The sequence below is a fragment of the Nematolebias whitei genome, chromosome 1 (genome assembly GCF_014905685.2).
Source record: "Nematolebias whitei isolate Nwh7 chromosome 1, NemWhi1, whole genome shotgun sequence".
NCBI classification, from domain to species: domain Eukaryota; kingdom Metazoa; phylum Chordata; class Actinopteri; order Cyprinodontiformes; family Rivulidae; genus Nematolebias; species Nematolebias whitei.
The window spans coordinates 82,217,594-82,242,676 of NC_056498.1; the positions used below are offsets into that span (position 1 = coordinate 82,217,594).

The 25,083-nt window shown below is 41.2% G+C and overlaps 1 protein-coding gene across 1 annotated transcript in view; it reads right to left on the reverse strand.

Annotated features, from left to right (window-relative positions):
- Positions 1-11,965: 11,965 nt before the first annotated feature.
- Positions 11,966-25,083, reverse strand: part of slc1a4 (solute carrier family 1 member 4) — a 17,276-nt gene continuing 4,158 nt past the window's right edge. Inside the window, exons 2-8 of the mRNA XM_037680769.1 lie at positions 21,188-21,230; positions 19,876-19,941; positions 16,859-17,025; positions 16,442-16,675; positions 16,168-16,362; positions 15,949-16,083; positions 11,966-12,896 (exon numbers count right to left, since the gene is read on the reverse strand). Coding sequence (XP_037536697.1) covers positions 12,668-12,896; positions 15,949-16,083; positions 16,168-16,362; positions 16,442-16,675; positions 16,859-17,025; positions 19,876-19,941; positions 21,188-21,230 — 1,069 coding nt within the window. The 3' untranslated portion in view covers positions 11,966-12,667. The remainder of the gene's footprint in view (positions 12,897-15,948; positions 16,084-16,167; positions 16,363-16,441; positions 16,676-16,858; positions 17,026-19,875; positions 19,942-21,187; positions 21,231-25,083) is intronic.

Below are 25,083 nucleotides of genomic sequence, written 5' to 3' on the forward strand. Positions count from 1 at the left end.
ATATATATATATATATATATCCAGTTTGTGTTTATTTGAAGGCACCTATTTACTGTCCAACATGACAGCTGTATGTGTTGGATTAAAGTCTCTCTTTAGTGACGGGGGGCAGCATCACACACACCGGACCGGATGGTACCGGTGTGGTTCGGTTCTGTTTACACAGAACATCTGAGGTCCGGTTCGGTCTGTGGATCCAAACCTTTCCGCTCATGAATAAACCGGTGGAGGACGACTCAAGCTTACTACCGTTACGTCATACGTGACCGGAAGTAGGAGTTGTACCATTTCAAAATAAAGGTTCCGGCAAAAACACGTCACTCAGGTGGGAAACAACTGGTTTCGAATCCTAGTGGGATTTGAAACGACGTAACAAAGAAGCTCAAAATTATTTTAAACGTCTGATTACATCCGGTCCGTCTGACTTTATTTACTCTCTTTCACAACAAATCAATAAATAAAATCAAACCCGCTTGGATGTTTTTTATTTTGAAAGCGCTGGGCGGAAGTTAAACTTGTCTTAACTTGGACACATGTCATTCAGCTCAATTTGACTTTGAATCCCATCTTAACACGTGCCGGTTTGTGTCTGTAAAATGACAACTCTGTTCTTTAATCACGATAACTCGTTTGTTCCAAACGAACCGGGTCAAACTGCATGAATGAGGACAAGCTGAGCATCATTACCGGAACCGTGTCACCTTCCCGTCCTCATGTTAATGACCGAACCCGAGGTTCGACCCACCTCCAGTCAGCCCAGAGCTTGTCCTCGTCTCTCAGACCCGGAGGTTGGACCCACCTTTAGCCTCGCAGTCCGCGCACAGCTTGTTGTCCCGGTCTCTCAGCAGCTGGGACAGGATGGCCTGGTGCTCCTCGTTCTGTTTCTGGGCCTTTTCCCTCTCGGAGCGGGTCGTCATGTCGCTGTTCGGAACTGAGTCCTGGTTCCGAAGAGCCTCTGCGTCCTGGTCCTGTGCTAGCAGAGGTGAGGCGGTGCTGGTCCAATAACCTCCTGCTCACAGGTACCATGGATCTGAAGCATCATCCCTGCTGCGTTCAAGACTGTGGGAATTTTTACCACCACAACTGCCTGACGAAGGAATTCCGCTTCTTTTTATTTTTTTAAGTATTAAACTTTGTCAGAAATGTACAGTATGATCAGTTACATGTTGTTTCGTGTTTTTAGCTAAAAAAAAATACTTTATTTTTCTTCTGGCTTTTCCCTCTTAAGGGGTCTCCACAGGGAGTCATCCTCCATCTCACTCTGTCCTCTGCATCCTCTGTCCTCACTCCCAACTACCTCCATGTCCTCTCTAACTGCATCCATATATCTCCTCTTTGTCTTTTTCCTGGTAGCTGCATTTCTAACATCCTTCTACCAATATACCCACTGTCCCTCCTCTTGACATGTCCAAACCACTGTCCCTCCTCTGGACATGTCCAAACCATCTCGGTCTGGCCTCTCTAACTTTATCTCCCAGTTGTTCAACCTGTGCTGAGACAAAACTTGACAAGCCAAAGTTAAGCTGCTGTGGTCTTTTGAAGAGACGAGGCTTTCATCAGGAACCCTTTCAAACAAATCGTACTTGTTTGGGCATTTTCAAGCAGTCAGTTAATAAACTTTAACCTTTAACCTGCGAACTGAGGCCTGTACTCTCTGAGATGGTGCTCTTTGTTTTGTCTTCCTCTGAGGATTGCAATGAGTTGAATTTGCTAGGACATTGACTCCTGGGACGATTAATATCTAATATTATCCACTTATGTGTATACATTTTCTCTGTAAAATGATTATCTCCAAATTATTTAGAAATGACCTTTAACCTTGTATAGATTGACAAGCAGCTTCAGTTGCTTATCCAATAACTTTATTGAGGTCTTTCCACCTTGGCGTTGGGTTAACATGTGCCTGAATTCAGAGCAAAAAAAAGACAACTCAGCTGCATTTACATACAGGACCACACTGATTATGATCAACACAACTGATCCGCAGCTCCTGGATTTTAGTACGTCCTGATGAATATGCTCTAAAAGTGAGAGTAGATGTTTTTCAGTGGCTGTAAGTTTCTGGGGCGGCACGGTGGCTCAGGTGGTAGAGCTGTTGCCCACCTACACCGAGCTATGAGTTAATATACAAGTTCAAGTATATTTATTCATGTTTAAACAATAAAAATCAAAAGTAGCAGCAGTAATGTGTCTCTCCACACACAATTCCTAAAAGTAATAAATAAAGTAATAGTAGAAACAAGCAGTAACAGAAACATTTGTAATGTGTGTGTGTGTGTGTGGGGGGGGGGGGGGGGGGCACTGGTTGGGAGGAGGGTCTGGGGGTCCTCCCCCAGAACATTTTTAATAGCAATTACCTGCATTCTGCTGTATTTTAACGAGTTGTTAAACATCTACATTTACCCCACCCCCCCACCCCCCACCCCAAACTGGTGCTGTGCAGGAGTTGAACACAAGGTGGCGATGTTTGCTGCTGATGTACTGGTCTACATGCAGGAGACCGAGGAATCATTTATAGATTTATAGATCTACTTATTGAAAGAGTTTGGAAATCTGTTGAGCTACAAGTTAAATATTTTCAAAATATGACTCTGAACCACACAGCACCAGCAAACTTACAGGATAGATTTAAGTTAAACTGGGAATCTAAAGAAATAAAATATCTGGGGGGTGGTGGGGTAACGTGACTAAGACTTATCAGCTCTGTTACAGATTAATTATGAGCCAGTATCCTTGAAGATAAAGGCAGATCTGCACAGGTGGAGTCTTGTCCTACTTTAAGTCTGAGCTCCAGTAAATGTTAAGATGTCAGTGCTCCCAGATTGTTGTATCATTTCAGAACTCTCCCAGTTGAAGCGCTGAACTGGCAATTTAAGAAGTAAATTATGAAAAAGCTAAGGTCCGCTATAAAACTTTACAATTAAGAAAGGATGAAGGTGGCACGGCTCTCCCATGCCTTAAGTATTATTATTCTGCCTCCCAGCTTGTCCCACTTCTCTACTGGTGTAACGAGGACCACAGCTAGGTGGAAGGAGTTGGAGTCTTAAATGGTAACTCCATTTCCTTCACAGGCCCTGATTGGTGATAGGGCACTGGTGGTCCAGTTGGGGGAGACAAATTGCTGGATAAATCTGACATTATAAATTTGGGGGAAGGTGGTTAATCTGACACAAACTGACAAAATGTTGAACTTGTTTAGGTGGTGCACATTTGATTCCCTCGCAACCGAGTCCGCACTTTTAAATCCTGGATAAAGAAGTGTCTTACAACTTATCTGACATTTACAGAAAATAACATTTTTCAAAGTTTCCAGTGTATACAGAACAGATATGACCTAAGGCAAGAGGGTTTCTTCAGATGCCTCGAGGTACGCCACAACCTTAAAGCAACTTGCAAAGTAACAGAGTCTACAGCAGCTGATACAGAGTTTGATAAGATTTTAATGTCAGCCCAGGCCCGGAGTGACTTATCGGGAGGACTGGGACATTTCCCAGTGTGCTGGTTTGATGTGTGGGCCGCAGGGCCAGCACACTCTGTTTTTTGGGGTTTTATAGAACTTTTAATTAACAACATAAAAACACAGAATGCCACTGCACCATGGGTCGCCCTGCCTACACACAGGGCTGACAGCAACTTTATTTTATTTTCCTGTTTGCACAAGTCAGATCCTTGACTCCACCTGTCAATCAATCCAGTAGGCGTGTTGGCAACTGACCAATCGACACCTCAGTTTGTCCTGAAGATAAACGCACCTGCAGATCTGCTGCCCACCAGGGTTTTACTTTACGGATGCTTTGTGGTCAAAGGGATTTCGTGAAAAATCATCAGAAAAAAAGGGTTAAAGGTTTGGAAAAATGTAAAAAAACAGTGGTCGAGCAGCTGAATATAACATATAAACAGGAAGTATCACATGCTCACCTGTACGAACGTAACTGCAGGTAAATCCTCCAATTTCTATCACAATTACATTGTATGCTTAATAGTTAAATTAAAGGTTAATGCTTAGAGTCAGAGTTTCTTTATTGTCATTCGCAGCACATATGGTACATGTGGTGGAACAAAATTGTGTACTCAGGGTCCCAGTTACATCCAGCAATAAAATGTAAAATAAAAATAGTAATAAGATCTAAGATATGAACTAAACGTCAACTAAAAATACGCTAAGCACTAATAGAAAAACAATAAGCACTAATAGAAAAACAATAAGCACTAATAGAAAAACAATAAGCACTAATAGAAAAACAATATGCCAAACAGCAGCACGAACATGAGTCTGTGTGAGCAGATGAGCACGCATGAACACAGTAAATGAACAAAACAAAGCTAGTTGTGCTTTGTTTTGTGTGTTTATTATATAAATATATGTTGTAACTTCTGGTTGCGTAAGTTTAGTCTTTGTTATGATCAGTTAAAACTAAACTGATTTTGAACAAAGTGTTTAATAGGTTGTGTAATGTAAAATTTACTCTTACATACTGAATTTCACTGTGAGTTCTTATCCTGTGTCACTCTGTGGCAAAAAAGCATCAACTGCTGTAACTATTATGAGTAATTAGTAACTTATAATTTATTACTTTTTCCTGTTTTTGCCGTAATTTTGGCTGATAAGACAGAAATGCCTCATTAAATGCCTCGGGTAACATTGTGAGCTTCACTACCTCCACATTACAGCTATCTTTGTTTGTTTGTCCGAGGTTAGCTCACCCTGAGTTATATTTCCTCGTGGGCGGAGCGATCTTACTGTTCATGTAAAATATTTGCTGATGTTCTTATAGAAACAATTCCTGAATGTTAATGCTACATGTTTGTCTCTTGAGCCTACAACTGGGCAACGTTAGACCTAGCCCACTACTGGAGTTTAATTTGGTATTTTAAACTACTAATAAACACAATGGATGATGATCATATTGCTTTATGCTAGGCTATTAGTAAAAAGGAGTGATTATTATTGTTTCATATTAGCTTGTGATATTTTTTCCTAAAAGTTTACTTAGGCTACACTGTGTTTCTTAAACCGTGGTTATGTGTGAAAGAAGCGGAGCATGCTCTATTCACACAAGGAGAGCTGTTGGTCAGGCTACTTCTTGTTGGGCCATTAACTCTAAAATGCTTATTTAATAGTTTACCTATGTAGGTCAAACTAGATGTTCAGATACTTTAGGACACCAGAACAGGACAAATATAAGAATAAGACATGGGTATGTTGGAGACGATGTGGCTCAGAAGAAGCCCATCATTTCTAAATGTTCTGGGGGTGTCCTAAATTAAGTACTTACTGGAGAGACATTCATAAAACCTTAAACTTGTTTTTTGGACTTTAAATACCATTCAATTTTGTGACTCTTTACTTTGCTGATGTTGCTGAACAAAAAACTGACAGAAAATTACAGTATTTCAGGCCCTCTTAGGGGTGAGCAAGAAAAATATTACTAGAAAATGGCTCAACCCAACTCCTCCTACAGTGGAAGGGTGGGTGGATCTTACCTTAGAAATATTCAAGATGGAAAAGTTAACCTATACCCTAAATATCCAAAGTGATCAATTTTACCAAATTTGGAACAAGTGAATAAAGCATGGCAGCACGGTGGCGCAACTGGTAGAGCTGCTGCCTCTCAGAGAGCAGGTCCCTGGTTCAAATCCTGGTCCGGGGGTCCTTCTGGGTGGAGTTTGCATGTTCTCTCCGTGCATGCGTGGGTTTTCTCCAGATTCTCCAGTTTCCTCCCACAGACCAAAAACATGCATGTTAGGCTGATTGGTAACTCTAGATTGTCCCTAGGTGTGAGTGAGAGAGTGAATGGTTGTTTGTCTCGTTTGTCTCTATGTGGCCCAGTGATGGACTGGAGACCTGTCCAGGGTGTCCCCCGCCCTTCGCACAGTGATTGCTGGACATTGGCATTGGCGACCCCCGTGACCCAAAATGGAAGAAGCGGGTAAAATATAATGGATGGATGGATGAATGGATAAAGCATGTAACCCCAACTAGAGCTGGAGTTTTATAACCTCTATCATGAATTCTGCCCCAACTGGTGAATGATGTACTGTATTTTCCTCCATAAACATTGCACCACCCTATAAGTCACATCAGTTCAAATATGTCTAAAAGTGGAAAAATCCATAAATATGTCACTTTGCCATATACGTCGCATCTATTATGTGTCACCGCTGACAACCTGGAAATGTTGGTCGGTGTTGTGCCAAAAATCGATTTGATGTCAAATGGTGGCCGAATTTAACAAGATTAACACTTAAAAACAATTACTTGTTTGCTCAAAATTATAGTAAAGGTGTGTCTCAGTTTAACTTTTGCTTAATTTGTGATGTCATTAGCCTTCACCTGCTCTGCTCCTCATCTCTGGAACTCTCTACCCCCTGACTTAAGAAACACCACCTCTCTTTCTATATTCAAAACTGCTCTGAAAACACATCTCTTTAGACTCGCTTATCCTTAACTTTGCTGTATGTATTTTACATTCTTTACGCATTTTATATTCTGTATGTATTTTATATTCTTTATGTATTTTATATTCTTTATGTATTTTATATTCTTTATGTAATTTATTCCTGTTGATCTTTGTTCTTACTGTAAAGTGTCCTTGGGTGTCATGAAAGGCGCTTTTAAATAAAATGATTATTATTATTATTATTAATAATAAATGCACTTTGACGATCAAATCAGTTGAATTTCAAAAGCCACTTTGCAGAAGTAGGAACGTGCAGAGGGACAAGTTGCTATGCATTTCTTTGGAATTTACCAAGATTAGCACCTAAAACAATTATTTGCTTGCTCAACTGTATAGCAAAGGTGTGTCTCAGTTGAACTTTTACTTAATAAATGTACTTCAATGGTCAAATTAGCTTCATTTCGCTGGGGCGACACAGCGAAATTGTAAGAGTACCACTGACTGCAGCTCCTCGTCCAAGATGGCCGCTAATTAACACCAACTGTCAGCCATCATCCTGATGAGGACCTCCATTACATAAGGCTGCAGTCCAGTGCTACTCTTCGCTGGAGCATTAGCCAACAATGGTATTTGTACCTCTGGCCTGTATATTTACTACTCCTAAATCTACTTACCAGTTTTCTTGTCTTCAATGATCCAGTCTTCTCGGTCCTGTCCTGGTCCTCCTTGTGGCTCACATTGAATCTCCTCGTGCCTTGCCTGCCACCAGTTGCCAGCCTTCCCAGTCCTGCCTGACTCTTGGCCCTCTCACCCTCTGGAGCTCTCCTCTGGATTTGGAGTTGGACCCAAACTCATCCTCAAACCTGTAAGAGATAAACATCATCAGAATCAATATTGCCTGTTCCATCCTACTGACCTCCTCTGACCATCTCCTTCCTTCCCCCAGGAGCTCCAGAGAAACAACTGTGTATATATTCACCACTGTAAATAATAAACATTGTCACTTTTGCACTTACCTACTAACATTTAATATATTTTTATACTAGTTGGATTTTAAAGTTTTACTCTCCTCTTTTATGTCCTACTTTGCTTTGAATATGATTGTGGAGCCTGGAGCACTCATCCATCCATCCATTATCTTTACCCGCTTATTCCATTTTGAGTCACGGGGGTCGCTGGTGCCCATGTCCAGCAATCACTGTGCGAGGGGCGGGGGACACCCTGGACGGGTCGCAAGTCCATCACAGGGCCACATAGAGACAAACGAGACAAACAACCATTCACTCTCACTCACACCTAGGGACAATTTAGAGTTACCAATCAGCCTAACGTGCATGTTTTTGGTCTGTGGGAGGAAACCGGAGTACCCGGAGAAAACCCACGCATGCACGGAGAGAACATGCAAACTCCACCCAGAAAGGCCCCTGGACCGGGGTTTGAACCAGGGACCTGCTCGCTGAGAGGCAGCAGCTCTACCAGTTGCGCCACCGTGCTGCCCAGCCTGGAGCACTATTATTTGTAAATGGTTTATTTGAGGTGTTCTTACTTTTAACATTGTGTGTACGCATGGATGTATGCTTATGCTCTGTACCACTGCACACCAAATCTACCCTTGTGTATAAATAAAGTAACCTAACCTGAGTCATAACAGAAATGAAGCTGATTTGACAGTTGCTCCAAGCGAGCAGAACGAAGGTGGCAGGCTATGGCAAGCCGATTGTGTCATTAATAACCACGTGTTCCTATTACATGATACAATGGCATGCCATACTGCTTGAGTGCCATCTAGCGGCTGAAAATGGTAGTTTTCAAAATATTTCAGTCAAAATGAATGAACATGGTCATATCTCAGACAAAAAATGGTTTATAAATATGGGGAAAAAATCCATAAATATGTTGCTTCAACCTATATGTCACAGGGCATTAAATTATGCACATAAAAAAAAAGGCCATGTATAGGGCGAAAAATGCAGTAATACTGTTTGTTCTGTTTTTCTTCTTTCCCCCTCTTTATTATAGTTTACTATTTTCCTTGTAAGCTCCCCTTGTTCTGATGTATATAGTTCATGTCTGTACTATTTTAGGTTATTGAGATACTATGATACATCTTGGGAATATTTGTAAGGGAAATGAAAATGAAGAATGTTCTATCAGTTTGTACGGTAGTTCCACATTAAATATGTGTATTTGTAAAATGTAAAAATGACCACAACTGATAAAGACTGGAAAATGGGAAGATGCTGATAAATATTTAATTTCATGTATAGCAGTAAAATAAAAATAAAAAGTTGTGCGCACTCCTGAGCATATGAGAACAGAGCAGTTTATTGTTGGCGGACAGCAGGAATGAGCACAGAGACGGCTGTACAGAGTTCGACAGCAGCATGGCACAGACAATACTAAATATTAACAAAAAATATTAAAATACATTCAAACTATTAGGAACAACCTGAAATTAGTTTACTGGAACAGTGTGAGACTGAGAGAAATGTTAAAAACAATCTAAAACTGATTACAATAAATTATGCCCAAAAACATATAAATTCATGTTCCACATTAAATGTAAATACATGTGATCGCTGCAGATAGTCAATTTAAAAAAAGGATATATGTGAGAAAAAACACAAACTAAACACACTATCAAATAATGTAAAAATGTGACAAAATATTCACTGAACAGAGACAAACGATTTAAAAATAATAACCGATCCTTCACATCTTAAGAGTTCTTCACAGAATAACATCACAAGATCTGTGATCAACAACAGAATAATAAATAAGAACTGTTAGCACAGTTAGTTTAATGAAGCTCCTACAGAAGAGACGGGAAGCGTGAAGAAGAGCTAACTTTGATCCACGTTCGACCCGAGCAGCAGAAAAGTACTGACGCAGCTCCGCACATGAAACGCATCCAAACATGGACTAACAGAACATCTGTCAGAGCTTAATAACCAACAAATAAAACCAGAAGATAAAAACTTGTGAACTCTTCATACATTTTGGTCCAGTGTTTATTGTAAACATCTGTGAAATTTTGCTGTGATTTTCTAAAACCAGCCATCATGAACTTTAATGAAAAACTCAAGTTGGACTTCCTTCTTTGAAAAAAAGACTGGAGTGTTTTCATGATAGTTGATAAAAAGTGTCTTCAGTCCTCAGATACTAATGTTTAAGATCCTTTCACAGCACAAACGTATAAGTCAGAGTTCAATATCGTGTTGTCTTTAAAAACCTCTGGTCCTGATTCTTTCAGTTGGAGAATCAGCCTTTACACTTCTATTAGTTTCTTTACAACACACTTTTAGTTTGCCAGAGTAAAACTAACCGTGGCAGTGTCAACTCTGCACAAACAGCTAAAACAATGTCTTTAATCTAAAGCTGTTAGCAGCATGTTAGCACTAGTTTGGCTAATTAGCATTCAAATACCAAATTTAACATATTTTATCCTCCTTGAAAACAAACATCTCTGAAGCAGTTAGCTAAAAAGCTAAAACAATGTATTATCTGTAAAGGTAGCATCTTACTGGGCTGCAACCGTTGGAGACTAGTTAGCAACTCAAATTTGCGAGTAAACAAGCTAATTTTTGGTGCAGTCTTACTGAACTCTGTTTGTCACAAAGCAACCAGCGAGCCAAGTGGTTATGCTGTGGCTGAGTGGTTAGAGCAGTCGTCCTCCAATGTGAGAGTTGAGGGTTCAATTCCACCAGCAGTCACATGCCGAAGTGTCCCTGGGCAAGACAATGAACCCCTCATTGCCTCCAATGTGTGTCCCATTGGTGTATGAATGTGATAAAGCTCTGATTAATCTTTGTATAGTAGAGTGCTGTATGAATGGGTAATGAGGGCACAGATTGTGTTGTAAAGAGATTTGAGTATTTTGATAAGGCAGAAAAGTTCTATTTTTCAACAAAGCGACAGGGTCCTGGAGAGCCCTCATGTCCCGCTGAGACTCATGCTGCAAGATAGGTCATGGATCCGTGGGGAGTGTGGGAGCTGATGTGTCTTTCCGTTCTGTCTCAGGAGGACACTGAAGATGTTTATATAATTGGAATCATGATAGCAGGGTTTCTGCTTTTTAGCATCGGCGGGTTCCTATGCTGTCGGCTTTTAAGGAAGACATTGGCAGCAGTTTCGGCCATGACAAAACTGCCAAGTTGGTGTGAAGGTTTGGTTCGTGCTTTGGGGACTCAAAATCAGCTGATTTATGAGCTAAACCGTAAGAAGGAAGCGATTTGTGAGAATCGCAAGCCACCTGCATCTCCTAGGACTCGCCAGCATGTTGGAGATGACCTTGAAGGAGGCTCATAGCACCAAGCAGTGGAATGCCCACAAATTTGGCCTTTTTGGATCGAAAGTACCAGCAAGACTCAAGGCTGACAAGAAAAAAAATCAGTCTGCCTGAAGAAATCAACAATTGTGGATTATTTGAAGCTGACTCCCCCGTTTGGTCGCGAAAGCAGGCCGACTATCAAATTTCTCCTGGGACATGGGTAAACTAAGGAAAAGCTTTGTCTATCGCAAACACCCCCCACCCTCCTGAGAAATTCTGTGCAGGCTTATCAGAACTGCCGGCTCACCAACATCGTATCAGGACTATGGGCTATCTGGAAGTGCTTCATGGACAAATCTCACTATCTTGTTGTCAAATACATATGTAATGTGTCTATAAATGTGCTTGCTGGTAGAGTTTTTTGATGTCTTAAATCGTGTCCTGATAGGACAAGGTGTGAAGAGATCGTTTTTGTAATACCACTATCCATCCTCATGGCCTTTTCCCTTGTTCTATCTACCTAAAAAGTATTCTGATAAAGAACAAGAGGCCGTAGCAGCAGCAACGTGCACTCCGCCCGTCTTTCGGACTGTACGAACATAATCTCACTGTATCTTGGTACAATGATAATAAAGCTTATTCTGGTTCTGATAAGTACAGTACATTTAAAATGTATGTTTTGTCTGGCCAAATTCTGAAAACCAAAGGCTATCTTGTGTGCATATCTTTCAAAAATATATTCAGGACCATCACGTTCGTATTACACTCACGTCGGCCGCTTTGTACCCACCTCAGAAGGTGCCTCCATATTTATTTCATCTACTGAGGTAGACTTTAGAAATGAAGACAGGCAGGTTTGGAGCAGTTTTTAAATTAAATATTTATTATCCGTGTGGTTTTAAGAGCTGGACATTCAGGGCTGTAGCGCTCCTGTAGGGGTGTCAAAATGCAGCTCAAGGATTAAAAATACTTAATTTTGAAAGGTTTTGCGACATTTTAAACAACTTTGTGCCTATTTGGAGACAACTTCTTTATGACAGTTATGACATGTATTTTTTATCTTCAAAATTCAAGGAAGAACCCTCTGCGACCCCACATTTCAGAGCCCGCTTGAAGGTTTTGAGCTATTGACCGCCACCTAGTTGCCAACAGTCACTGTCCAATACGATACGACCCTAAAAAAACTGAATAAAGTTTCAGACGATAAGACACATTTCTGTTAGAGGAAACTTTGTCCCATGGTTTCAAAGTCTTAGATGTTTGGAAAACCATGTAAATAATCTAATCTTCTGTTGACCTATAAATAAATGGGCCTTCCTACGTGAGAGCACAAAGGGAATGAATTCAGATGGTCCAACGTTCAAAGTGTTTTACCACGACGATGAGCCAATCTGTCGCTGAGGCCAAATACTCAACTTTCCCTGTGCGGAGTTAATGTTTGACATCTGTCTTCTAATGGTCAGCAAACAGCCGCCTGCACACAGGGACTCTGGAAAAATACAAGCCTGGAACCACGAAACTCCATATCTGAGATATCATTTCTATTTCTGACTCACTGATGGAGCTTACCCTTTAATTAAAAATATTAGACTTGCTGGCTGTTTTTCTTTAGAGTTACTGATGGTCAGATTAGTTTTTAACTATCTAAGGATAAAACTTAGTAGACGCTGTACAAAAAATTAACACTGAAGGCAGTAAGTGTGTCATTCCAAAACACAGTTTCAAATGAATGGGAATGTTACGAATGTTTCCATCACCGTCATCACTAAACTCTTACGATAACTCCAGTTTAATTAAACAAAAACATTAAAATGAATGATTCCTAAACGTGTTCAAACCAGACTGAAGACTCTAGCTGCAGCCTGTTTCTGTCCTCACAGTTAAAACCATCAGTGATTTTTGAGGTTTGTTTATTGTTTGTGTTGTTTTGAAGGACACCGGGTCAGACTGGTGCCCTGTCAGCAGCAGCATCGCCCGTGTCAAAGGTTAAATGGCTTCACAGGACAGACTCGATGGCTTCAGGCACGGCCCCCGGGACTTTGATTTTATGCATGACAAGCGGCGATGTCTCCTCATCTGCCTGAACGTTGGCCACAGATTCTACCCGCACCTCCTCCAGTGCCTCCTGCTGTTGTTGGTGCTTCACCTCCTGCTGGTTGATGTGGTGGAGGATTCCTGCGCCCAGAGCGTCGCCCTCCACGTTCACCACGGTGGTGGTTCGATCCCTGAGAGCAAACAGAAAACACGTTGAGTTTCAGACAACACCTTCTAACTGTTCTTATTTAGTGAGATGATTGGATGATAAAGATACATAAAAGACAGTAAAGGCCCAGCACTCCTTGAAGGAAAGCACGCTTTTGTGCCAAAACTTTAAACTAAGATCGTTTTTTTCTTTATGATAATCATGAACAATCATAGAGTTATTGCTGTTTTACTCAAACAGCATGCACAATATGTGTTAGGGATGACTCTCAGTTACTATGAAACCAAGCTGTGGCTCAGTAGTTGGAACAATGACTGTTATCGCCTGCTTTGTTTTCTAAGATTCATTATTTGTGGCAGCCATCTTGAATTGGGTCAACTATAAAAGTTAATTGTACATCCAGTGATGACTAGGCTGGTCACGATAATAAATTTTACTGGGCGATTAATTGTCTCAGAAATTATTGCGATAAACGATAATAGTGTTTGAAATTTTACAATAATTAGTAATTATTGTCAAATTCAAGAAGACGTTGGTTAATTTATTTTGAGTGTAGTACTTTTTTGACCACTGGATGGCAGTATAAGACTATTTGAACTGAAGGATGGATAGTGAGGGAGCGAGCAGCGTGTATCTTTAAGAAAAATGGGAGGGAGGCCCCTTGACGTGACATGGGCTGTCTCTCCTTCCTGTTTTTCGGTTCTCAAAATGGCGGACGCTCGGTGTGGTTTGAGCTCTTTAGCATAGCATTTGTCACACAAAGCTTTTAATAAAAAATCATTAAACAAGTTCTCAGCTTCTTTTGCAAAGAAAAACAACTTTTACATGAAGGCACGAGTTTCAACCGTGAATTTTGGAGCTTTGACAAGACTGAGATTTTTTCCCCGAGGTCGGCCTGTTAGCTTAGCTTCTCAGCTTAGCTGCTTTTAACGATCCAAAAACGTGGTTTTGGATCGTTAAAACAGATTTTAAAGAGAAAAGAGAAAGGAAGGGGTCAGTGAAGAGCACCGGAGTTGAGCCTTTTATCATCCAGTGTCTTCAGTAGAAAGAGAGAGACACGAAGAAATGATGAAGCCGATAAATGAAAATGAGGTAAATAATTTTCATTTATCATGCGATTAATTGATTTATTGTTTATCGCGACAGGCCTAATGATGACTTACTGAGAGTTTCAATAAAATCCATCTACTATTTTGCTAACAGACCAACAGGGCTGTCTCCCACAGTTTAAGGTCTAAACAAAATGCAGTGCTTGGAGTATATACTAGGAATGTAAGCCAGCTACCACCACACTGAGTTTTATCTCAGCATCGGTAAAACTGACTGAGTTATAGACATTTTTCTGTTTTCTAAAACCAATGAACTGTGTCGGACATCTTGAATTGGGTTGACTCCATAAGTTATTCAGTTATAAATGTTCTTCCAATGATTACGTATGGAGAAATTCATTTTAATGCATCCAACTGTTAATGAGATATTTTTCTAACAGACAAACACAGGACTGCCAGCTGCCTCCATGATGGAGTCAGAACAACAGCTCCCACTCATCTTTGGGATTTAAGAAAATTGTTTTCGTCCCAGAAAGCTGAGCTCGTGAAACATGTTGGCCCTGCTGCTGTTGGTGGATCTGCTCACCACTGTGCTGCTCAGACTGCGCTCTTGTTACAGGTGAAAGTTTAAACATTGACACTTTTTACAGGGCGCTGCTTCACTTCATGCCTAGCAGTTGGCATTTTATAAACACTATGCACAAAATGATCTCTGCATGCATGAACCTACATGTTTTTATGAACTACACCAGCTTCATGTGACCTCCTCCACACAGTTAAGCTCATAAAATATTCACAAATATAAAATATGAAAAAATGACTTTGCTATATGCTTACATACCATAACCATAATGTGCTGTTTTATGGTAACTAATCTTTCAGCTTTTCCCTCTTCAGGGGTCTCCACAGGGAGTCCTCCTCCATCTCACTCTGTCCTCACTCCAACTACCTTCATGTCCTCTCTAACTGCATCCATATATCTCCTCTTTGTCTTTTTCTTGGCAGCTGCATTTCTAACATCCTTCTACCAGTATACGCACTGTCCCTCTTCTGGACATGTCCAAACCATCTCAGTCTGGTCTCTCTAACTTTATCTCCCAGTTGTTCAATCTGTGCTGCACCTCTGATGATCTCATTCCTAATCTTATCCATCCTTGTCACTCCTAAGTAGAACCTCAACATCTTAATTTCTGCCACTTCCAGTTCTGTCTCCTGTCTTTTTGTCCATGTCTCTGTCTCCAGACCATACAACATAGCTGGTCTCACCAATGTCTTGTAAACTTTTCCTTTGACCTTTGCTGACACCGTTTGTTTATTTATTTTACCTTTTTTCATGTAATCATCAATACATGAAAGTGAGAATGCTCTGCAGAAAATGTTTTTAAAAAATACTTATTTTTCCAGGAAATTTCTAAAACAATAATTTCCATCAACTTTTAAAGTTCTCAGCTGAGCAATGTGAAGATGTTCACTGGCTTTTAATATGCAGAACATCTGGAAGTGAAAACACAAAATCAATGTTTTTTAAATTTGCTCAGAAAGTTGAAATGAAGTCCCTGATCAGAGGACGTGTGCACAACATCAGTGGTTTTTCTTTTACAAAATAAAATACGTGAATCTACTGTATCCTCAAGATTGTACGTGCACAGGCTGTTGACCGTCTTCCATGAGCTGCTCCTTCACTTTATTTATCCACAGGTCTCCTGTGTGGCACCGAGAGCTTCATGCAGACAGCACAGATGATGGAGGTTTAATGAACATAACGATAAATAAATAGAACAACTAGCTTCTCCAGCTGGAAAATGTTTGATGTGGCTGGTTTGCAGATCCAAAGGTGCTTTCAGAGAATCCTCCATGTGGTTGACCAAACCCCAGGAGCAGTCACAAAGCACCAGCCTCACTGTTCCACCTGCCTCCCTCTATTTCACACATCTACTCCGTCTTACTACGGTTGGCATGGTTACCAAAGCTGCCAAAATACAATTTATCAGAGGGACAGATGGACCTAAAGCCATCTTTACTCACACAATCCAGTCGACAGCCAGCATGAGGGACAGGTCGTTGGTCGGTAAGCCAATGGCCTCCAGGATGATGGCGATGGTGATGATGCCGCCAGCTGGGATTCCTGCGGCACCGACACTGGAGGCTGTGGCTGTTACCCTGGAAACAATCACACCATCTCAAATAAACTTTCATTTCTTTGGAGAGAACAGATGTTGGGACAGGTAAACAGGTGGAACTCACAAGATGGTGAAGATCTGTCCTGCGTTCAGCTCCGTGTTGTTGAGTTGAGCAATAAAGACGGCAGCGATGCACTGGAAAATGGCCGCTCCGTCCATGTTAACCGTGGCCCCGATGGGGAGGATGAAACGACTGATGCGTTTGTCCACACCATTGTTTTCCTCTACACATTTTATCATGGAGGGAAGAGTTGCTGAACTGGCAAAAGACAATCCAGAGTGACGTTAATGTTGATCTAATGAGTGTGAGGTGAAGCTAAAGACACTGACGCTCTCACCTGGAGCAGGTGGCGAAGGCAGTGGTGAAGGGTGTGATGAGGCCCGACAGGAAACTGAAGGGGTTTTTACGAGTTAATCCAAAGTAGATGAGAGGCAGGACGATGCCTCCGTGGATTATGTGGCCCAGGATGGAAGCAAATATGTATTTCCCCAGACTGGTGACAAGAAGAACGACATCGTCCATTTCCACAATCTTACTGCCCACAAGAAACACGATACCAAACGGGATGTACCTGGAAGATACGAGAGGTCTGGAATTAGCATAAATGATAAAACATTTGAAGAAAAGCTGCTGGAGCAGAAGATAAGAACTGAAACAGGAGGTTGGTAAAGATTTCCATTGTCTGCTTCATACTCACTGTCATTAGACTGATACACTATCTCTGCAGGTGTCAGAATGAATCACTTCTTCTTACCACATGATCCAGGACACCAGCACCATGGTGGCCTCGTTAAAAGCGTTGAAGAAACGAATGAGTTCCTCTCCCTCCTCTCCCAGTTTGCGCAGGGCCACTCCAAACACCATGGCAAACAGAACCAGGCCAAGAATATTCATGCCATCAGTTTCTGTTCCAACGGGGACCTGAAACACACGGCAGAGTCGTGCTAAGAGAACGTGAACACACTGAGGAGAAAGGTTTCCAGCAGAAGCTTGGACCAGTCAGTCCTGGAAATAAAGTCTGCTTTGGTCAGACAGAGTCTCTGTTTCAGCGTTGGCACCATCTTACTTTATAAATAAATATGAACATACTAATGTTCAAAATGTAATTTAAACTAATGTAAAAAATCCAACAAAGTTTAGTCAGGTCATCTGGATGGATTCTTTTTTTTGGTTGATACGTTTCATCCTTCATCCAAAGGACTTCATCAGCATCAGTCCGAGGAGCCACAAACAAACTGTGTCCCACAAGCAGCACACTCGCATAGTGGACCAACCAGTTTGCTGGTGATAAAATGGTTTCTGGGGCCCTCCGCCCGTCAACTCCTCTCAGGCAGCCATAGCCAAAGTGGTTCAAAACATCAAAGTTCATGCTCAATAATCCAGGTTAAATAAAACAACAAAGTTCAGTAAGGTAATCTGGACAGTTTATTTATTTATTCTTTTTTAAGTTAAAAATAAATTATAAATATGAATTGGTTTGGTATTTTGACATTTGTGTGTCTAAGCGTTGTGTTGTGTATCCAGAATCGGTGTTGGCCTCAGTGAACCCTGGTCTCACACCTTTATTTGCGTTCTGGCATCTGGCTAGCTTGCTGTGCTAGCATTTGATATCAAGCTAGAAATGTCAAAAGATTTGAAGGCGACTAACTGTTTTTTATGTTTTAATGTCAAAGTAAAAGTTATAATATAAAGTCCAACTTACAGTGTTTGTCTCATTTCATAGTGGAGAAAAAAAAATGACAGCCTTCTGCTTAACTTCTGGACATTAGCAGTGAAGGTATTATAATAATTGTCAGGATAAGCCACATATGAGCACCAGATGTTTCTGCCACTCGTGGTTCAAGAATATTTTTTGATTCAATTTACAGGTGTCACAGGTTTCAGGCTCAGTTTCCAGTTTGCTCTTGCGGCTGTTTGATGAAGAGTGGTGCTGTGTGCTCCCTTTCCCCCTCTGCTCTCCAGAAAAGGTGGGAATCACCATGGTAACTAATCACTTAGTAGATTCTGAGTCACTGGAGCTCATATTATTCAGCAGGTTCTTCCTTTTTAAATACTTTGATCATTGTAAGTTTCCTAAATCCTGTAGAGATTAAACAACTTTGTTGTGACTACAAGTTGAAAGTGAGGACGATTCAGTATGAGCCTCTGCAGAGTCTGGTATTCTGGGACATTTTTCTTCTTGTTGTTTCAGGCATGAAAACTTTGTGTCACTCATCGCCATACAAACACTAGATTTAGGCAACAATTAGCAACAGTGACAGACAAACTGGAAGAATTGTAAAAATTTAGAAATTGTCGGGGCATCAGTCTGTCTTCTACTGAGTTAGTTTATCCAGACCAACAAAAAAGACTTCAGTGGCTTGAGAGATCGTTTAAAAACTTCTAGAGCAAAAATCAGACCACAGCACTGTCAAATGGAGAGAACACTTGAAATAGGACAACGATATTTATACAGTCCAATACTTACTATCTGGAACTAATCTTATACTAGCCAGATACTGTATATACCTGGTACTTACTAGTATCTTTATGTGTACATATGGTACTTAGCACTTACTGTCTATAAATCAGATATATACGTGGTCCTTACTGGGGACCTACCTGGTACACATTTGGTACCTTTTACATAACATGTGTACCAAGTATTCACGAATGTGGACTAGGTAAGTCCCAGTAAGTACCAGACTGTATTATGCACAGCTAGCTAAAATTGTTAATGGATTGGCCTGTCACGAAAACAAATTTTGCAGTGCGATTAATTGTCTCAGAAATTATTGTGATAAACGATAATGTTGTTAGAAATTTAACAATAATTAATTGTCAAATTTTAGAAGAAGTTTTGATTTTTTTCAAGTGTAATATCTTCTTTGACCACCTGATGGCAGTATAAGATTGTTTCAACCAAAGGATGGAGAGTTGAGCAGGTGTCTCTTTAAGAAAAATGTGAGGGAGGGCCCTTGACGTGACATGGGCCGACATGGTGACATGGTGAAATGGCGGACGCTCGGTGATTTGAGCATCAAAAGTTCTCAGCTTCTTTTTGCAGAGAAAAACAACTTTTTACCCAAAGGCACGGGTTTCAACCATGAATTTTGGAGCTTCGACAAGACTAAGGTTTTTTCCGGGGTCAGCCTGTTAGCTTAGCTCGTAGCTTAGCTTCTCAGTTTAGCAGCTTTTAACCATCCAAAAACGCAATTTTGGATGGTTAAAGCAGATTTTAAAGAGAAAAGAGAAAGGGAGGGGTCAGTGAAGAGCACCGGAGTTGAACCTTTTGTCATCCAGTGTCTTCAGTAGAAAGAGAGACACGAAAAAACGATAAAGCCGATAAATGAAAATGAGGTACAGTAGGTAATTTTCATTTATCATGCGATTAATTGATTTATTATTTATCGCGACACATTAATGGTACCAGTGCTTGTAGTAAAACTGGTCCAACAAATGAAGCTTATGTTTATTTAAAACTTAGTTTGCACCAGTAGAGTTTAAGAAAACATTCATATAAAAGTACTTTTTTTTCACTGAAGTACAGCTCAGTCCCACGGTCTCATTCAGAGCCATCATCCTGCTCAGTGGACCAGAAATACCAACATTTCACCATCAGCCTTGAACCCATTCCCTCTGAATCAGGTCAGTCCTGCACATAGTGCTTATTTAGTAAGTTTACACCCATGGCTGACTGTTGTATGCACAGAGCTCAGAGTAAACAGCAGTTTAACCCTGTTTTTACCACACACTGTCTGTGACTGCACACCTGACATGTCCTGCACTCACCTTCTGATAGAGGGCTGTCCCGTTGGTGTCGTTCCCCACAGCAACCATCTTGTAGTCAGTGGCATACTGCAACATACACACAAGACAGAGGATTAATGCAAAGAGTTAACGTTGGTTAGTTGGTGTGTGCTCCTTCCACGTACAGTTTAAACTGGAAACAAAACCATCATCCGCAACATTTAAATGTTGTTTTCTTTGCTGTTTGTGGTTAAAAACTTCTCGCTGCCTAAGCCTCTAAATTCTCATTTTCACATGTTCTAGGAGAGCAGCTAAAGAACAGTGCACATCCTTCCTCTCAGAGTGTGCACTGTTGGAGACTTGTGGGCCAGTTGGACTCTGTCTATGAAACTCTGGTCTTTTCAGAAACCAGCAGCACCATAAAACAAACGTCTGAAGAGCGTTTGTGGAAAATCTCCTGACGTCCACACACACACACACGTCCACCATGACGAGCGAAGAGTCAGTCATGGTCTGAAGCTCCCAGCTCGTGAAGCTGCTGCTGTTTTAAAGCTCTCCTCTGCTGTTCTTGCTTTAATCCTCCTTTGGACTCATTCCACAGTGGCTCTGGTGCAGTGTGTGTGCGTGCGTATGTGTGTGTGTTGAACTCTGTGAACTGTGAATGTCCAGGAGTCTCTGTGGGAGAACTAAACGACCTGTTTGTGGGTTTAGGACCCGCGGCTCATTGGGTGACTTGAATTTAAAGTTTTGTTTGCATGTGTGTCTGATAACTTTAACGTGTGATTACAAGCATTTCATCTAGTGTGTGTGTTTGTTTTAGTTTCAGGGTATACTGTGGGGACCAAAGCCGGGTCCCCATAAGGAGAAGTCTTGTTGTGGGGTTAGGGTTTGGCATGTACTGGTAATGGTTAGATTTATGGTCAGGCTCAGAGTTAGGCAATAGAAAATGAATGGAAGTCAATGCAAAGTCTCCACAAAGTACATTTACAAGAGCGTGTGTGTGTGTGTGTGTGTCCAATCATGCTTGAACACCTCCACATATTGAATCATCCTGGTCCTGGTTTTTAACTCTTACAGACAGCAAACAGAGTTCCAGGAAGTGGAGCGTTCAGAAGTGGCGAGGCGAGATGGGTTGCTAGGATAGTTGGAGAGGAATGGTTCTGCCATGGAAACGGCCGGTCGGGGACAAGGAACAAGGAACAAGGAGCAGGAGTGAGCAGCGAGGCCCTCGGTGTTACAGCCGCCTTGTGACGGCCACCGGAGACAAATGTGGCGCAATAAATTCTGATGAACCAACAAGTAACAGCAGCAAAGAGTAAAAGAAAAGAGTGAAGTGTGTGGAGATGACACTCACGGAGCGGAAGGCTGCTGCCACCAGGTTTGCTGGAAATAAATTTCTGAAAAAGGGAAAGAAAAACACCCATCAAGAAAACATCACAGACATTTAATCACCTTTTGTTGTAGGAAACACTGAAACTGCATCTACAGAACGGAGCCAGAAGAATTAATCAAATGTTCCTTGTGGCTCTGTTGCTACAGTCAGGACCTTTTTTTGACCCTTTGGACCTGCTGACAGAACAGACCCTCTCACACAAAGCCTCTCTTTGCTTTATCTTTTAGCCAGAATTGACACAGATTTAGAGTTTCTGTAGCAATAAAGACGATAACTCTGAGTTTCAGCTGAGATCGGTGCTGCTCCGTCAGCCTCAGCAGACCTCCTTCCTTTCTACAGATTGTTATAACGCAGCCTGAAGCTTTAATCATTGGGGACCGTCTAGTAAGGCAGCACCTGTTATTATCCACCTGACAAGGGTTTCTTAACTTTATATCTTACTCTTCCATCAACTTTACTGCAGCCTGAACCGCAATGTGTACCCCCACAAATGTTATATCAAAACGACCGGCTTGGCACCGTGATGTGAGCTATTACTTTTATTGGTGTTTCGAGTTACCATGGTGACGTAATTTGCAAACAAATAAGCCATTTTTATCATTGAAAATGCCTGATGGACCTCAAAAGCTTCTAACTGCTATAACTCGGTCATTCTTTGATACACAATAGTCCCTCACTACTTTGCGGTTCGTTTTTCACGGACTCGCTCTATCGCGGTGTTTCAAAGTAAGATTGTACATGACACACAGTTGGCTGATTGATGGATGAGCCGCACTATCTGCATGGACTTTTTATTTAAAATAAATTATATTCAATTATTTAGCACCTGTGTGCAGCCCACAGCTGCAGGGGAAGCTTCCTCTTGCAGCGTGTGGAGAACTCTGCTCTGCAGCAGAGAAGTGGGCGTGGCTGAGAGAGCGCTGGCAGAGGAGACAGAGCTAAAATCATGACATGCTGTGCTCTTTTAGAGTGTTTAGAGTTTAGAAACATTGTTTAGAATATTGTAAGAGTGTGGGAAGGGTTTAGAATATATATATAATAAAATAAACTACTACTTACTACGTGTATTACTATTCCCACTTGGCGGTTTTTAACTTATCGCAGTTCTTCAGGGTACTGATCCCCCGCGATAAACGAGGAACTACTGTATCCTGATACATGCTCAATAATCCAGGTAGAAAAATCCAAAAAAGTTCAATCTGGTCCTCTGGATATTCAAAAAACAAAAAAACAAAACAAAGCAAAAAAAAATGTAGAAACGTTTCGTCTCTCATCCGAGAGACTTCCTCAGTCTGAGGTGCTGTATTCAGCTCAGGAGGAACTACTGAGCTTACTACTGAGCTGAAATTTGCTCTGGTTGTAGCTGAGAGTGAGTTTACAAACATTCCTAATGCAAATCAAAAATCCAAGATGGCCACCTGAGCTAAAAAATAAAAATACTATAAATCAGCTAATGTTAGCGATATTGAGCTAAAGCTTTGCTTTGTGTGGTGATAGCTGAGGACGTTTCCCATCACATACTGAATCCCAATAAAAAATCCAAGATGGCCACCAGAGCCTAATAGAAAAGAATGACTATAACTCATTGATTTATTTATTTTTTGCCATATTGAGCTGATAATAGGTTTAGTGGAAGCTGAGAGCGAACCCGAACACATCAAAGGAACAGTTGAACTCGGCAGCAGCCTGCAGTCCATGTCAAAGTTTCTGCAGGAACTTTCTAGTTGAAACAAGTGTTTTCTTCTAAACGAGCTTCTCTTGATACTCCATGATGACAAAGTGAAAACACAATATGAAACAAGTTTAGTTGTAAAAAAGGAAACGAAAACATCACCATTGAAAGCTTTATTTAGTTGCAGCTCATCTGGCAGCTCTTAAAGCCTCGTGTCTTTTTTCAGCTGTGCACACCTGGACTGAAGAATCCTGATCCTTTTTCTTTTTAGGTGAATCCACAGAAGCTCAGCGTGGCTGGACGGGGACTCTTGGTTGAGCCTTTTTCAGGTCTCAAGTCTTTTGATGAGGTTCAAGTCTGTCTGAGGTTCTGTCTAGTCCGACCTGCACAGAGTAGTCCCTAAACGCCTCTTGTGTGTTGCATTCACTGTGTGCTTTGGCTCGTCATCATGACCCTGACCCCTCAGTCTGTGCTGCTGAAAACACTCTCCCAGCATGATGCTGCCACCACCATGCTTCACTGAGGAGACGGTGTCTGAACGTCTTCCACGTGTCCGGGAACCTTCTGTGCAGCAGTACTTTATAGCTTCCTCAGCTCGGAGCAACAATTCTGTCTTTGAGCTCTGCGGACACTTCCTGTGACCTCATGGTTTGGTTTGTGCTCTGAGTGTCAACGTGGAGGTCTTGAGCATCTTTTCAAATCATGCATCCATCATCTTTACCTAAGCCTGCCTGTCACGATAAACAATAAATCAATTAATCGCATGATAAATGAAAATTATCAACCTCATTTTCATTTATCCGCTTCATCGTTTCTTCGTGTCTCTCCCAATCAATTTATTGAAAGTAGGAATTAAAAGAAGATGAAAAAACATCTCAGCAGTGATCAAGAGAATTGATGTACAAATACTGGTGCAAAAAGTCTAAATATTTATGAAAATGTGATATTTTTGTTGTTTGTTTGTTTGTTTTACAAATTACTCGAATTGAATAATTTTTTGTTTTCACTTTGTCATTTCGGGTTTTGAATATAACTTCGCTTCATAACGACAGTGCTGAACATGAAGGGAGTGTGAAAACTGTCCTGCACCGCAGCGCGACTCATTTCCATCTAATAAACTAAGATATGTGCAAGAAATGCAACAAATACCACTCGAGAGATGAGTTTAAACTTAACATTAATCTGCCTTTTAAAAACGTTCTTTCAACTTTACCTTCAGATGATCCCTCAGATGTTTGAGCTCATCTGAAAATTACAGTCATTTTCATATATTCACATTTTATGTACAATTTTACAGTAAATAAAACAGAATTTTACTTTGTACTTTATCAAGTCTGCATTTAGGCCGGCCGAGTCTATTATCGTTACAGTAAGATAAGCAGACTGGTTTTACTGGAAGCCCGCAGGCTTTTTCCATTAGTTTAGTAACTTTATCTTGTGGGATCCCACCATGTTGTGCAAAGAAATGATCCCACTATTTTAGATCCACAGTCCAATGGGCATAATGATGACCCCAGTGAACTTTGACCTCAGTCCTCGGCTACATGTTGTTTCAGCTATAGTCACTGGGACCAAAAAAGTCTACCTTCTTTTGTCCCAGTTTGTAGTTGAGGTTAGACTCAGGAAAGTAGACCAACATGAGGAGCTGACTGGATGGCAAGAGAAATTTAAACTAAAACACTCATGGAGACATGGAGAAAAACTAGGCAAGACATGAAGACTGCAGGTTTACTTGTGGTTCCTAGAGCTTCCAACAGCAGAATGGAAGTTTCAGTCATCAGGCTCCTCTCTTGTAAAACCAACTTCCAGTTTCTGTCCGAGAGGCTGACACATTGTCCAGTTTTAAGACTGTTAAAAGGGAGTTTTTCCTTTCCACTGTCTCCTTTGTGCTTGCTCAGGATGGGAGACTGTGAGAAGTGAAGATTCAACACAGTCTGTTGCTTCCTCCCTTAGAGAACTTTTACTTTTAGAATGTGTGAATGTTTCTGTTCAGTGCCCTGAGACGACTTCTGTTATGACTCGGAGCTACAGAAATAAACTGAACTGCGTTGAATGAAGCACAATGCCAGACTGCAGGTAAGTGAGGGTTGAGCAAATAAATTGACTGGGGCTGCTGAGACAAGTGGCAACAAGCAACAGGTGTAGGTGGGCGGGGCAGAGCGAGTGCTGGTGTAGGTGGGCGGGG